Source organism: Malaclemys terrapin, chromosome 2 (genome assembly GCF_027887155.1).
Source record: "Malaclemys terrapin pileata isolate rMalTer1 chromosome 2, rMalTer1.hap1, whole genome shotgun sequence".
Taxonomy (NCBI): Eukaryota; Metazoa; Chordata; order Testudines; family Emydidae; genus Malaclemys; species Malaclemys terrapin.
Window position 1 is genome coordinate 27,132,346 of NC_071506.1, and position 15,675 is coordinate 27,148,020.

At 38.1% G+C, this 15,675-nt stretch overlaps 1 protein-coding gene across 6 annotated transcripts in view; it reads left to right on the forward strand.

The window, feature by feature from the left end:
- The window catches only part of TRPS1 (transcriptional repressor GATA binding 1), a 257,282-nt gene that overhangs the window by 51,289 nt on the left and 190,318 nt on the right, over nt 1-15,675 (forward strand). For all 6 annotated transcript variants that reach the window (XM_054019284.1, XM_054019286.1, XM_054019289.1 and 3 more), the window contains one exon: nt 7,973-9,102. In XM_054019284.1, coding sequence (XP_053875259.1) covers nt 7,973-9,102 — 1,130 coding nt within the window. The remainder of the gene's footprint in view (nt 1-7,972; nt 9,103-15,675) is intronic.

Below are 15,675 nucleotides of genomic sequence, written 5' to 3' on the forward strand. Positions count from 1 at the left end.
ACTCATATCTTTATGATCCCCTCAGTCTTTGTCAGTCAAAGCATTTGAGGACAAATTACACCAGCTATAGAACAGATATTTAGATCAGCATTTTTACTTCAAACAAAGGTTATTGTTACAGTCGTAGAAAAGTGCTCTAGATTGGAGTATCATTTTCAGTGTTCTGGGACGGGCTCTGTTAATGTCTCTCCTTTTTCGATGTATTGCTTGTATTTTAGTCTTTATGCTAGTGATTGCCAGTGGTGTATTATGTCTGTTGATGAAGAGAGCTGGTAAAAGTTATAAAAATAAAGGAGACACTTAGATATAAGATGAAAGGACAAAAACAAAAAAACAAAAAGAAGAAAAGCACAGAAAATAAAGTTTTCTAAAATTACGGGGCCAGATCCTTCATTGGTGTAAATCAGTGTAGTTACATTGAAGTTAATGGGGCTATGTTAACTTACAACAGCCAAAGATCTGTCCCATAATTTAAAATATATTTTAAAGGTATGAAGAATGGCATTGTGTGTTATATTTTCTCTGGTGTTAAGTATTGGTGTACAGTACTTTAAATACAAACCAAGTTCCTGATTCTAAGAGTTTCTGAGTGCCACTGGCTTCCATTGTTTTAACAGAATCTGGCCTGATGGCCTTAAATTAAAAACTATTGTGGTTCTGTCACTTTTTTTTTTTTTAAACAAAAGGCTTGATCTTACTACCTTTTAAAGTCCGTGCCAAATCTCCCATTGACTTCAATAGGAATGGAATGAATCCTGAGAAGAGCATGCTTATTTCAAGTGCCTGTGACCCCCATAGGTACTTGCTTAAGATATGCAAATAACACAGAAAGCTTGGGGACTACATTGGCTCTTTGCATTGCTAACAAAACTCAATTCTTCCTGCACACGCATTAATAGCTGTTTAGTGCATAATTCAAAGGGTAGATATACCCTAAAGATTCTCCCATGTTGTGAGAGGTAGTTCTTCCTATCAGAGTTTAAGGACTGGTAGTGTGGTTTTATAGAAACAAGCATTAAAGCCAAGAATCTGTCCTGGCCTGCATGAGATGAAGAACATTATAAGTGTGGGTTTGTTAAAATGTTCTGGATGCTATATTGTGCAAAAGCAACTGGATAAACAGGAGCATTAGAAAATATTTTAGGATTAGAAGATTAAAAGTAATTGGGAAATAGAAAACTGGATAGTACAGTGGATTGGTAAGGGATCTACAGCCTTTCACCTCCTGGATAGTGACTGAAATGTGACCCAGGTAATCAGAAATGAAGATTGATTAATATCTGATGCTCCAACTTCATTGCCTGGTCCAGTTGTAAGTAGACAAAAGTCAGTTTTTGAGAAATCACCATGACCATGTGCACCCTAATCAACAGTCACACCAGAAGCCAAGGATTTCATGGATGCAGAGGCTGAACTTATATTATCAACCCTTGAGTGTTGAGTTTGAGCCTGTTATGGGAATGTAGGACATTAGTTCCTACAGGTGAAATTCACTTTCTAAAATAGATAAAGATAGTAACTGGCAGATACTATGGATTCTTTGGTAGACTGCTGTTCTGTTAAATCAGAAAAATAATCTAAGCCATTTGCCATAATAATGAATTCAGGATTGGATTTGGAAAAGAGAGAAACAAATAAAGTTGTGAGGGCGGGTATTCTGGGTCAGGAAAATCAAATAAAAGCACCCTCTTAGATTTAAAAGCACTGAAAAAATCTTTATACTCGTCCATAAAAAAGAAACAAAGGGTGCAGGCATCCTATAACAATTAAAAAATGAAAAACAAACAAACAAAAAAACCCCAACCAATCCTCTAAAACTCTAAAAAGGTCATGACATCATCAAGAGTTAGAGACTTAAATAAAGGCAACATAAATTCAAATATCTACCAGAAATGTGTTATAAATAAATTGCCTTTGTAAAGTGCTTTTCAGCTTGATCTAAACATATTAAAAACATGAAATCTCCAAACACTGCCCATCTTTCAGATGGGGAATCTGAGCCACAAAGTGATTAAGTGACTTAGCTAAGGTTGCAAAGCCAAGAATAGAACCCATGAGTTCTGATGCCCACTCCCTTGCTGTAATTATTAGACTAAGGGGGAGTTAAAAATTCTAAAATACCAGAACACAAAAGAAGGGTGATCCAGTTGTGGTACAGTAACTCCTCACTTAAAGTCGTCCCAGTTAACGTTTTGTTGTTACGTTTCTGATCAATTAGGGAACATGCTCGTTTAAAGTTGCGCAATGCTCCCTTATAACGTAGTTTGGCAGCCACCTGCTTTGTCCACTGCTTGCAGGAAGAGCAGGCCATTGGAGCTAGCTGGTGGTGGCTTGAAACCAGGGTGGACTGGCAGCCCCCCTATCAGCTCCCCATTCCCCTAAGTTCCCTGTGCGGCAGCTGCCCAGCGGGCTATCAGTTACCAGGCAGTTCACCTGTCCCTCCCCCCACTGCTGTGTGCTGCTCCTGCCCTTTGCCTTGGAGCTGCTCCCGGGAGCCTCCTGCTTGCTGTGCGGGGTGGGTGGGGGGAAGAGGGAGGGCTAATGTCAGGGTGTCCCCCTCCGCTCTGCTCCTGCACTCCGCTTAACCCATTTCCAAAGAGGCTCACGACAGGGCTCAGGATGGAGGGAGCTTTCTGGCAGGAGCTGCTGTCTCAACTTGCTGATCTATTTAAAAAAGGAAGTGTGCTTAGAGTGGGGTCAGCGTACTTAAAGGGGCAATGCACATCTCTCTCCCTCACACACGGTGTGTGTCTCTGTCTGCCAGGCTGTTTCCCCTCCCTCCATTCGTGCTGCCTTGTAAAGTGTGAGGCTACATTAACAACAACGTGTTAACCCTTGAGGGCTCAGCCAATTGCTAGTTCATCGTTTAGTAGTAAGGCATTCCCTGGGAAATATCCCACCCTCTGACTTCACCATCTCAACCAAGCTTCACAATCATCATCGTTGTGTGGCAGTATTAAATTGTCTGTTTAAAACGTGTGTGTGTGTGTATTATAGATATATAATATAGTCTTTTGTCTGGTGAAAAAAATTTCCCTCGAACCTAACCCCCCCATTTACATTAATTCTTATGGGGAAATTGGATTTGCTTAACATTGTTTCGCTTAAAGTCACATTTTTGAGGACCATAGCTACAACGTTAAGTGAGGAGTTACTGTATAAAAGCATGTACAGTAAAAACAAGGCAAAAATCTTTCCCCAGCTACAGGTGATGTTCTATAGAATACCCAGTGAATGCTCTAATTAATTATCTTAATAATGATTTATAAGAGCAAAATAAAGATACAGATGTTTTGCACATCTAATGACAAAATGGTTGAGGCTATATAAACACCTTGTTTACTTAAAAACTACGTAGGAATAAATTTTATATTGGAAAAGCCCAGAAGGCCTTTAATATGTTTTGTATACTAAATGTACACAGAGGCTTGTAGCTGCTATGGAAGTTAGATCTTGAAGGATTGAGAATACCCAAAAGAGTAAAGAATGCACTTAAACTGTACTAAGTAGTAATCATCTGTAAGGAACACTGGAGAAACAAGATGGGTGAGGTAGTATCTTTTATTGGGCCAACTTCTGTTGGTGAGATAGACAGACAAATTTTCATGCCTACACAGCGCTCTGAAGCTTGTTTTGTTTACCAACAACAGTTGGTCCAATAAAAGATATTCTCACACACCTTGTTTCTCCAGTGTTTCTTACACATAGTTACTATCTAGAACAGTTTTAAGTGCATTCTCCACTCTTTCTTTTGGGTAGCCTCAATCCTTCAAGATCTAACATGAGTTAAGTTTTCTCTCTAATAGCCTGGAACCAACACTGCTACAACACCACCATATTTAAGAAATACTGACATTTAACAGAATCAAGCTTCCTCTTAACAGCTTCTTTTATATTTTCTGGCTGTTTTTAAGAATAATGAAAAAGAAGCATACATTTAGTTCTACTGAAGAGATGAACTAAATCCCTATGATCATTTTGGTCATAGCCTGTTAGCATGGCCAGTAACTTAAGTCTGAACTCTACTGATAATTATTGACATTCATGAATGAATTAAACTATTAACTAAAAAGAGTTTGGACTTTTAGATGCTTTAGACTAGTGATCCTTACTAGTGGGATTTATTTCAGTTTAATTCATAACAGGCTCAGATCCTCAAAGGTATTTAGGCTTGTAACTTTCATTTAAATCTGTGGCTGAGGTGGGAATGGGACCTGGACTCCTTGGGACTCTCAATTTAGTACTCTAGTCACTAAACTATTTTTTCCATCCTAAGGAGGGCCTGCTACAGGAGAATGCTGAACGTGAGTCATCCCTCTGTGTATCTGCCTGGGAGCCATAGGTCTGAGGATGTTTTTTTAAACCCGGCCCTGCTCACTCTGCACTCCTGTTTGTGGGAACAGTAAAGTTGGACTCTACAGCTCGATTAGAACTGCAGTGTTTTAGTGTTGCTTTGTCCTCTTCCTTGTGATTTTTGTGCTGGCAGGGAACGTATGTGTTAGAAAGTAAAACACAGAGGGTGTGAGGGGAATGGGAATGAACTGTTGGAGTAAGTACCTGAAGCTAGCCATCACCTTGGAAATTTCAGAGAAATGTGGATGGGGTATGACTTCTTTCCCCCCCCTTCCCCTCCGCCTCCTTCTCTCTCCCCTTTATTCCATTCTCTCTGGAAAAGGAAAGAGAGCAAGAGGAAAAAAAAATATATATATATATATATATATATATACACACAGAGAGAGAGAGAATTTGCTGTCCTTACATAGAGATATGATATGTAACTGAGAAATCTGAAAGTCAAGCCAAGACTTGAGTAGAATGCACGAATCCAAACACTTTGGCAAATGGGTAGGCTTCATCCAAATTTGGCTGGCTGAAAGCTGAGGCAGTTTTAGTTTATACCATTACCACTTTCCTTCAAGTGCTTCTGCTAGCTTTGCTATATGGAAGCTAGTTTCCTTGTTCCTTTACCTGATGACCCTAGCGGAGGCTTTAAATAGGTTTTCTGTGATTGAAAAATTACTTTTGAGTGTAATAACATTAAGATGACCTTATCTTACCTTTCACGTACACCTTCTGCTAATGGGATCCATTATTTTAAATTGTGGCAGGGTACTCAGTGAAACGCCAGTCCAACAATTGGTAATCAGTTACATTCCAGTGTTTTAAAGATTTTTTTCCCCTCTATTGCAATTGGTAAGCACAAGATATACTGTAAATTCTTAATTCTCTTTTATCCTCATGTTGCAGAGAGGGAGATTAGTGTGGGACACCAAACTTGCTATGTAGGGCATTAATCAGGATTAGGAAAACTTACAAAAATATATTAATTTACAGCTACTCTGTTGATATGCTTAATATGTTTTTCCAATGTTCAGAAATAAAAGTAATTAGCAACAAGCAGCAGCTGGACTTATTGTCACTCCTGCTTCCTAACTGATGTCCAAAGAGCACCTGCAAAGATGGACTTGTTGTCTGTAGGCTCTCTAGATGGACTCCTAAGAATAATGGATGTATTTACTCATAAGAGCCACTTAAGGTAAAGTATTTTGGCTGGTTATTCAGTGCAAGAGAAAAATAAACAAACAAACACTGACTGAATAAGCAAAAATAGATCTTGCAACTGAGTTAATCACACACCAAGTGGCTGTTATTTTCTGTTTTCCTTAATTCTTTCAGTGCCCCTTTAAATTAAAGGCAGAGATGTTTCATTCAACATCAGTGAAACTGAACATTTGAAATAACGTGACGGATAAAGACATAATGAACCAAATCCTGTGGAGTAGCTGCAGTTTCTACTGACTTCAGTGGGTCAGGCCCAGCATGTTATGCCTACAATTTTTGCTATCCTGTTTTTAGCAATAGGAACCAAAGATCCTCTGCAGTAGAGTCAGTCCCCCAAAACTAGCCCCTCCCCAAAGAACTCCTCAGAGCCAGATTCTTAGCCTGAAATTGGGACTCTCAAGCCCCATAGCAATGTCATGGTTATCTATTTAAATATCTTTGCCAGACACACACAGATTTCATTTCAGCTTATCAGAAAAAAGTTTTAACCAGCTCATTGGAATCATGTTTCTTTAAAACAAGAATCCGAGGCTGAAAAGCATCTTTATACCATGATTTAGCAACCCATTGACTCACTATACGTGTTTAGTGCTGATGGCATACGATGCATAAGCATCTTATATTCCAAGCTAAATAGCTAAAAGGCATTTCTATTATATGCATTTTAAAATGTTTACATTTCATGCTCTTTGTATGTCTGAGTCTTTCCGTATGGTGTGATTCTGAATGAGCGGTGATCACATGCTTGCTCTGTGGCACAGCTGTTGAGGAGGGGAAGAAAAAAAATAATTACACCATTTGCCTAATGCATTACAACTGAATCCTGGAGAAAAGCAGTAATTCACTTAACAGTTGGGGGAATGAAAATCTGACCCTACACGAAGTGTGTCGAAACTTTATACGCCCTCGTTTAAGCCCTTCTCATACAGAAAAATCCAAGGCATGGCACTGCCGCATGGAGGCTTCCACTGACATCTCTGCTTATTAGGAATGGTATACAAAGGGTGAACTGGGTGAAGGGTGGGTGGGTAATTGGTTGCTGAATATTGTGTAATGGTTATAATTCAGGAAAAGAAGTAAAGCTGTGGTGACATTTTTGTCATGAGAGACTTTTCCCTCTTCCCTCCCCCCTTCCTTTTTTGGCCATCAAACCAGTTGTACAGGAGCAGCAAATCTGTCTATGATGTCACGAGGCAGGTGTGGTGCACTCATGGGAAGGGCAGGACTGCTTGCTATGAGAACAGAGATTTTAATAACATAAGCCTGGAAGTCTTGCTTCCTTCCTTCCTGCAATCCATGTGCTCATAGATCATGAGAACAGTTAAGTAGATCTACCTTTTTTTTTTTTTTAATTAGTGATGTCATGGTTTTGGGTGTAGTAAGTTTCTTTCTTTACCACATGCCATTTTTCTACTGTAATTTTTTCATCCTTATTTTACTGAGTTAGAGCTCTTTATAGGAAAAGAACGGAAGATTTCCTTGGAGAATGTCTGCATTGAGTAATCATTGAGAAAATTGCTTTTCAGTTCAGACAGCAACCCCCATATTTCTAAAAAGGAGTCTCGGCAGATACTGGATGCTGTTGCAAGAATGTTCTTTATATGAAGGAGTGGATGTAATCAGGCGCAGTCAACTGAATTCGGTTTTCAAATTTCATTTTTGTGTGTTCAGATTCATAAAACAGTGGTACTCCTTGTGCTGTAATACTGACTTCCACTCCAAATTCTTTGTCATATTGGGAGATCAAGACTGGGGGCCTGATCTTGTATTCCACACTCAGCTAAAATGCTCACAGAAGTCTCCTATTGAGGGATATCTAGATTAGCTTGATTTTAAAGAGGAGGATGGGGCAGTACTTTAGAGCAGTGAAGGATGGATGGTACAGTGGTAATAGCCTGGTACTTTAGAAAGCTGAGTTCATGTCCCTCCTCTACCACAGACTTCCTGTGTGAGTTGGGTGAGTCACTTAGCCTCTTTGTGCCTCAATTCTCCATCTGTAGAATTGAGATAATAGTACTTCCCTACCTAAAATGGATGTTGTGAGTTAAAGATTGTGATGTGCTCAAATGCAACAATAATGGTGGCCATATAAGTACAGAAGAAAGAAGGAATTGAGTCAAGATATTCCGGTCCAGCTCTATGAAACTGGGCAAGTCTCTTTAACCTATGTATGCCTCAATTTCCACAACTGAAAAATGGGCACAATATTTATTCAACTTTGTAAAGCACGCTGAGATCTTCAGATGTAAAGTGCTGCAGAAGTGAAGGGTTTTATTACTATTTTATGACATAGTTGTTACAAAACATTGGTGATGTAGGTCTTATTAAAATTTATCCTTTCTTTTTTTCCTATTTGGTGGTTTGAACAATTCTTCAGTATAGCTAAAATTATCGCATTCTTTTTTCACAGGTTACTTTAGGTGGAACCTTTATCGGCATTGGACGGAAAACTCCAGATTGCCAAGGCAACACCAAGTACTTCCGCTGCAAATTCTGCAATTTCACCTACATGGGCAACTCATCAAATGAACTAGAGCAACACTTCTTACAGACTCATCCGAACAAAATGAAAACCGCCCTTCCTTCCTCTGAATCTGGAAAACCTTCAGAGAAAAACTCTAATAAATCCAGTCCTACTTTTCGATCATGTGATTCTGGAGACTTGGGGAAGTGGCAGGACAAAATCACCGTAAAAGCAGGAGACAACACACCAGTTGGATACTCGGTGCCTATCAAACCCATAGATTCTTCTAGACAAAATGATACAGATGCCACCAGTTACTACTGGTGTAAATTTTGCAGTTTCAGCTGTGAATCATCCAGCTCTCTCAAACTATTAGAACATTACAGCAAACAGCATGGGGGAAACCAATCAGGAATCCTTCATCCAGATCTAAATGATAAACTTTCAAGGGGATCTGTCATTAATCAGAATGACCTAGCCAAAAATGCAGATGGGGAGCTAGTAACAAAGACAGAAAAGGGTTCTAGTATGGCAAAAAAGAAAGACTTCTCTAGCAAAGGTGGAGAGGATAACGTTGTGACAAGCTACAACTGTCAGTTCTGTGACTTTAGGTACTCCAAGAGCCATGGCCCAGAAGTAATAGTGGTGGGCCCACTTCTCCGTCATTATCAGCAGCTACACAACATTCACAAATGTACCATTAAACACTGTCAGTTCTGTCCCCGAGGCCTCTGCAGCCCAGAAAAGCACCTTGGAGATATTACTTATCCATTTGCTTGCCGAAAAAGTAATTGTTCCCACTGTGCTCTCTTGCTCTTGCACTTGTCTCCTGGGGTGACAGGAAGCTCTAGAGTCAAACACCAGTGCGATCAATGCTCATTCTCCACTCCTGATGTAGATATTCTCCTGCTTCATTATGAGAACGCACATGAAGCCCAGACATCTGATGTCAAACAAGAAGCAAATTCCCTTCAAGGGATGGATGGGCCGCTGACTCTCAAAGAGAACAAAGAACACTCATGTACCAAATGTGACTTTATTACCCAGGTGGAAGAAGAGATTTCCCGACACTACAGGTACAGTGAATTTTAAAATTACATATAGTAAATTACAAAACAAACAAACCCTGAACACTTCTATGAAATGTCGGGGATCCTAGTATACCGGAGAAACTTGAAATTAGATCAAAATGGGAATACATATAGGTGTATCTCTATATCTGGTTATATAGTGCCAAATCCAACTTACATTTACTTTGGTCAAACTCCAGGTAAGTCAATGGGAATTATTCTAGATTTAAACCAGTGCACCTAAGAGCAAAATTTAGACCTGTGTGAATGCTGTGGTTCCTACATATTTGAGATTTACTGAGCTGTTTTCCATCTGAAATACTTCTAGCTACTTTTTGCCAGAAAGCTGATCTCTTCATTTATGAAGGGAATCCAAATGGTTTTCTTCCCAAGACTGACTATAGGTCTATTTCTTTCATGCTTTATAGTACAAGACTCTTAATTAACTACCCTTTTGTAGTATTTTCCATCCCCAATTCCAACATTTAAAGGACATTCTGCTATTGTTTAGTATTCCTTTTAGGGTTGTCGATTAATCGAGTTAACTCACGTGATTAACTCAAAAAATTAATCACGATTGAAAACATTAATCGCGATTAATGTCACTGTTAATAGAATACCAATTGAAATGTATTCAATATTTTTAGATGCTTTTCTTCATTTTCAAATATAAGGATTTTAATTGCAACACAGAATACAAAATGTATAGTGCTCACTTTATATTATTTTTGATTACAAATATTTACACTGTAAAAGTGATAAAAGAAATAGTATTTTTCAATTCACCTCATACAAGTACTGTAGTGCAATCTCTTTATCATGAAAGTGCAACTTACAAATGTAGGGTTTTTTATTACATAACGGCACTCAAACAAAACAATGTGAAACTTTATTGCCTACAAGTCCACTCAGTCCTACTTCTTGTTCAGCCAATCGCTAAGAGAAACAAGCTTTTTCACATTTATGGGAGATCATGCTGCCCTTTTCTTATTTACAATGTCACCTGAAAGTGAGAACAGGCATTTGAATGGCACTGTTGTAGCTGGTGTCACAAGCTATTTATATGCTAAGTGCGCTAAAGATTCATATGCCTCTTCATGCTTTGGCCATCGTTCCAGAGGACATGCTTCCATGCTGATGACGCTCATTAAAAAATAATGCATGAATTAAATTAGTGACTGAACTCTGTGGGGAAGAATTGTATATCTCCTGCTCTGTTTTACTTGCATTCTGCCATATATTTCATGTTATAGCAGTCTCAAATGATGACCCAGCACATGTTGTTCATTTTAAGAACACTTTCACTGCAAATTTGACAAAATGCAAAGAAGATACCAATGTGAAATTTCTAAAGATAGCTACAGCAATCAACCCAAAATTTAAGAATCTGAAATGTCTTCCAAAATCTGAGAGGGGTGAGGTGTGGAGCATTCTATCAGAAGTCTTAAAAGAGCAACACTCTTGATGCGGAAAGTACAGAACTCAAACCACCAAAAAAGAAAATCAGTCTTCCACTGGTGGCATCTGACTCAGATGATGAAAATGAACATGCATCAGTCTGCACTGCTTTTGATTGTTATCGAGCAGAACCCATCAGCATGGACGCATGTCCCCTGGAATGGTGGTTGAAGCATGAAGGGACATCTGAATCTTTAGAGCATCTGGCACGTAAATATCTTGCAATGCTGGCTGCAACCGTGTCATGTGAATGCCTGTTCTCACTTTCAGGTGACATTGTAAAGAAGAAGCGGGCAGCATTATCTCCTGCAAATGTAAAGAAACTTGTTTGTCTGAGCAATTGGCTGAACATGAAGTAGGACTGAATGGACTTGTAGGCTGAGTGATTGGCTGAAGAAGGACTTGTGGCCTCTAAAGTTTTACGTTGTTTTATTGTTGAATGCAGGTTTTTATTGTACATAATTCTACATTTGTAAGTTCAACTTTCACGATAAAGAGATTGCATTACAGTACTTGTAGTAGGTGAACTGAAAAATACTATTTTGGTTTTTACAGTGCAAATATTTGTAATAAAAAATAAATATAAAATGAACACTGTACACTTTGTATTCTGTGTTGTAATTGAAATCAATATATTTGAAAATGTAGAAAGCATCCAAAAATATTTAAATAAAGGGTATTCTATTATTGTTTAACAGTGTGATTCATCGTGCGATTAATTTTTTTTTAATCGCTTGACCGCCCTAATTCTTTTCAAACTGAGAGCAGGCACTCTTTCATCTGTTGATGCCATCCCACAAGATACTTTTCCAGATGATTATTTTTATGTTGTTGGTCTAAAGTGTCACTTTATTTATTTTTAAGTGTTAGCATTGCTATATGAAGATGGACAGAGCCAATCTTCCGATTCATGTCCTTATGGCAGCCAATTCCCTGATAAACCTTTTGGGGTGGATCCTCAGCTGTTGGAAATTGACTTCAGTGGAGCTTTGCCAGTTTACATCATCTGAGAATTTGGCCCTCCGATTTTAAAAGAACAGTTTGTTATACATTTTACAAAAACTGGCTTAAATATTAAGTAAAGAATGTTAACTAGCATTAAACATTTATGACCAAAGAGTCAATGGCAACCACAGAAAATCCAGACTTCCATCACCTTTAAAGGATTTTTGCATAGAAGCCATATATAGTGATGACAAAAGAAGATCCAGTTTCAGACCTCTCTTAAATATGAGAGCCTGCAATGCATTTACTAGATTCCAGGACGTTGAGAAAGTAACAAAGGCAGACTATAGTATAGTGCTTTAATAGAGCTTAAAACAGGGGCATCTAAACATTGCTCAACAGAGGGCTGCATTGGCAATATGTTGGGAGCCCATAAAAAAATGGAGCAAATTGCTCATCTTTAATTTGGGGCTGTAGCCTCCGGAGACTACAGGTCCCAGCATGCAGTGCCTGATTTTTTATTTAAGTGGGCCACAGGGATGTTGTGGGGAATAACTGGTTAATGTTTGTAAACTGCTTTGAAGATGAAGAGTGGTATCTAAGTACGAGATATTATTATCAGGTCAGCTTTGGGCCAGGTTGTCTAACTCCATAGACAGCACTTTGGTGCTGGGGCATAGCATGATTTTTGTTTTGTTTTGTTAGCTATTAAAGATTTTATTTTTAGCTATTCCATGGCTTCTCTACTGGAAAACAATTGTTTTGCTGCAGCTGGTAAATTTTTAAGAAGCATGTTTAATTAAAATGCCCATTCCTAAGAAAAAGGGAGGGAGAGAGGGCAAAATTTTCAAAACTGAGTGCCTTAAGTTAGGCACATAAATCAGTGGCCTAATTTAAAAAAAATGTTGAATAGCCAACAGCTCCTACCAATGTCAGTGGGAACTGCTATGTACTCAGTATTTTGAAAATCAGGAGACTTATTTAAAGGTCTAAATGTGGATGTGGGTACCTAAAATTAGGCTCCTTTGTTTGAAAAGCTTGGGAAGAATTCTCTAAACCTTTAGCACACCACACCCTCATGTACTTTGTAGATGTCATATAACTAGAACCACAACTCCCTGCTCTCAGCATCTCCCAATTTCAAACACGTCTCACTTTTAAAATGTGTATTGTTCTCATTTTTCATGTCCCTTCTCCTATAAAATCACACTTTTGTGGTTTAATTCTGGGAAAAAATTTAAAACAAATATTTAGAATTTATTAAAAAAAAGACCTAAAATGACTTTTCCATAGATAATAGTTTTATTTAAATACCCATTATCTTTTGACCTACTAGGATAGAAGCATGGGGCTATTCCAATTGGAAAGGGAGGAATTTTTTACTATATAATGGTATACAACTTCCATGTCTACCTTCAATGAGTAAATTTTAGGGACGTTAATCAATCCTATTCTTCTTTTCTCCCTCTGAGTCCTATACAGTTGGTCCTGGCTGAACAGGTGAAGAGATACAAGAATAATTCCAAGAAAAAAAGATCCAGAATTTTTGAAAAATATTTGTATCTGTGAATTACGTGGCACATACAGGGTATATCTAGTCTGCAATTAGATACCCTCCCCCTTTGTAGGGTCACAGAGCCCAAGCTCCAGCCCAAGTCCAGATGTCTACAGCTCAGTTAAACAGCCCCTGAGCCCAAGCCTTGTAAGGCAAGCTAGCTGGCACAGGCCAGTCTTGGGTTTTTAATTGCAGACTAGACATTCCCATAGAGCACATATTGGGGCGATACAAAGTTTTTATCAATGAGATGATGTTCTTTGTGACTTCCTCATGCATGAGCAAGACTTTAGACGTAGAAAGTATTTATGCCACACAGTCATGTTTGCTCTCTCTCTCTCTCTCCCTATATATATATAGGGAGAGAGAGAGAGAGAGAGAGAGAGATAAGAATACAAGAACATAAGAATGGCCCTACTGGGTCAGATCAAAGGTCCATCTAGCCCAGTATCCTGTCTTCTGACAGGGGCCAGTGCCAGGTGTCCCAGAGGGAATGAACAGAACAGGTAATCATCAAGTGATCCATCCCCTGTCGCTCATTCCCAGCTTCTGGCAAACAGAGGCTAGGGACACCGTTTCTGCCCATCCTGGCTAATAGCCATTGATGAACCTATCTTTCATGAATTTATCTAGTTCTTTTTTTAACCCTGTTATGGTCTTGGCCTTCACAACATCCTCTGGCAAGGAGTTCCACAGGTTGACTGTGCATTGTGTGAAGAAATACTTCCTTTTATTTGTTTTAAACCTGCTGCCTATTAATTTCATTTGGTGACCCCTAGTTCTTGTATTATGAGAAGTAGTAAACAACACTTCCTTATCTACTTCTTCCACACCAGTCATGATTTTATAGACCTCAATCATATCTCCCCTTAGCCATCTTTTTTCCAAGCTGAAAAGTCCCAGTCTTATTAACCTTTTATCATACGGAAATATAATAATTATTATATAATAAAATAATGTGATAGTTACTCTCAGTTCCACCACTGTGAGGGAAAAATGCAGCAAAACTCGCTGCTGGCAATTTATATACTAAGAAGCTGAATGGATCCCAACTATAAATACATAATTATGCATTGTATGGGCAGAAATGGTGTTTTTCAATTCCCATATTTAATTTTACCATTGGCACATACTGAATACCATGGATCTGCTTAGAACCTGCCTGCATGGTTGAGTCTGTGAACTCCCTTGTGTGTGCATTTTCAATGACTTCAATGACTTTCAAGAATCGCAGGTATACACTATGCATCCAGTTTTTTTTCTGCATCTTTCTGGCTGTACGTCTGTAATATCATTTTTGTCTGTTTACTTAAATATTATTTTTGTGTCATTGTCCTCCGGTATTATCCATCTGCAATGCAGGCCTTGGCAGCCCTTCATTACTGACAACATTAGAATTTGCAAGAATAATTAGCTTTTCATGTTGTGTCCCTACAGAAATATATACTTAAGTTTAACACCACTCAGTTTTTCCTTCACATGTAATTTGTAGGCTGTTCAGTTGAATTCAAAGTTAATGAATCACATTGCATGTCAGTGTAGTTGTGTCTAAACCTGCCTAAAATGTGCTTACATAAACAGATCTCCAAATGTCTAATTGTCCTACATTTTCTATTGTTTGCAGTGTTCAAGCCATGTTGGTCCCAGGATATTAGAAGGGAAAATATGGGTGAGGTAATCTTTTATTGGACCAACTTCTGTTGGTGAAAGAGCTGTGTAGTTTGAAAACTTGTCTCTTTAACCAATAGAAGTTGGTCAAATAAAATATATTACCTCACCAACCTTGTCTCGCTACACTTTCTACTAATTTAACTATTACTCTCACCCCATTGTACCTGAAGAATCAGGCAGGAGATATTCTTTACATTTCATTGAGAGCTTCAGTTGTGCAGTGTACTCCATAGGTGTGTGTTACTATAACGGATTAAACAATTACTGCATGAGTAATATGTAGTTAGATATCTTTGGATGAAAAAGTTCTTTACTATAGAAATTATAGTAGGTAAGGAAATTATATCTCCCCCCCCCCCCCCGCAAAACAATTTTGTTGTCATCATTTTTGTCTGTTTTTTGTTGAAATATCAAAAATCTGAAACCAAACTTATTTTGATTTTTGGCAACTTTTAATAACCTTCAGAGTTCAGTTGTCAAAAGGTGGGGAAAAATAATTTTTCTGTTTTTTTTTGCTGAAAATCAATTTTATTTTTTTGGTGAATATTTCCATTAATGGAAAAGTTATTTTCTGTCAAATGTTTTTTACTGAAAATTTTTGGCAAGCTCTAGTAGAAATGTCAGGTAACATGATGAAAAATGGTCCAAACCTCTCTAGAAAAAGGGTAAGATAAAGGTCTGTAATATTCATTTTTGTAAAAAAGGACACAACACTTCCCACTCAGAATGCCTTATGATCTTTTGTAATGAGGGCAGAATCATGTTTTCCAATAAACAGAACTAATCTGTTGATAATGTAAGTGACAATTTTATTTGGTTTTCATTCAGAAGGATTCAAAAACTTTTTACAAGATACATGTAAAAAACCTGATTTTCAAAAAGGTAAGTGTGCAATTGAGTAAAAACAAGCTAAATGCATGTATGTAATTAGCACAACTGCATGTATAAAT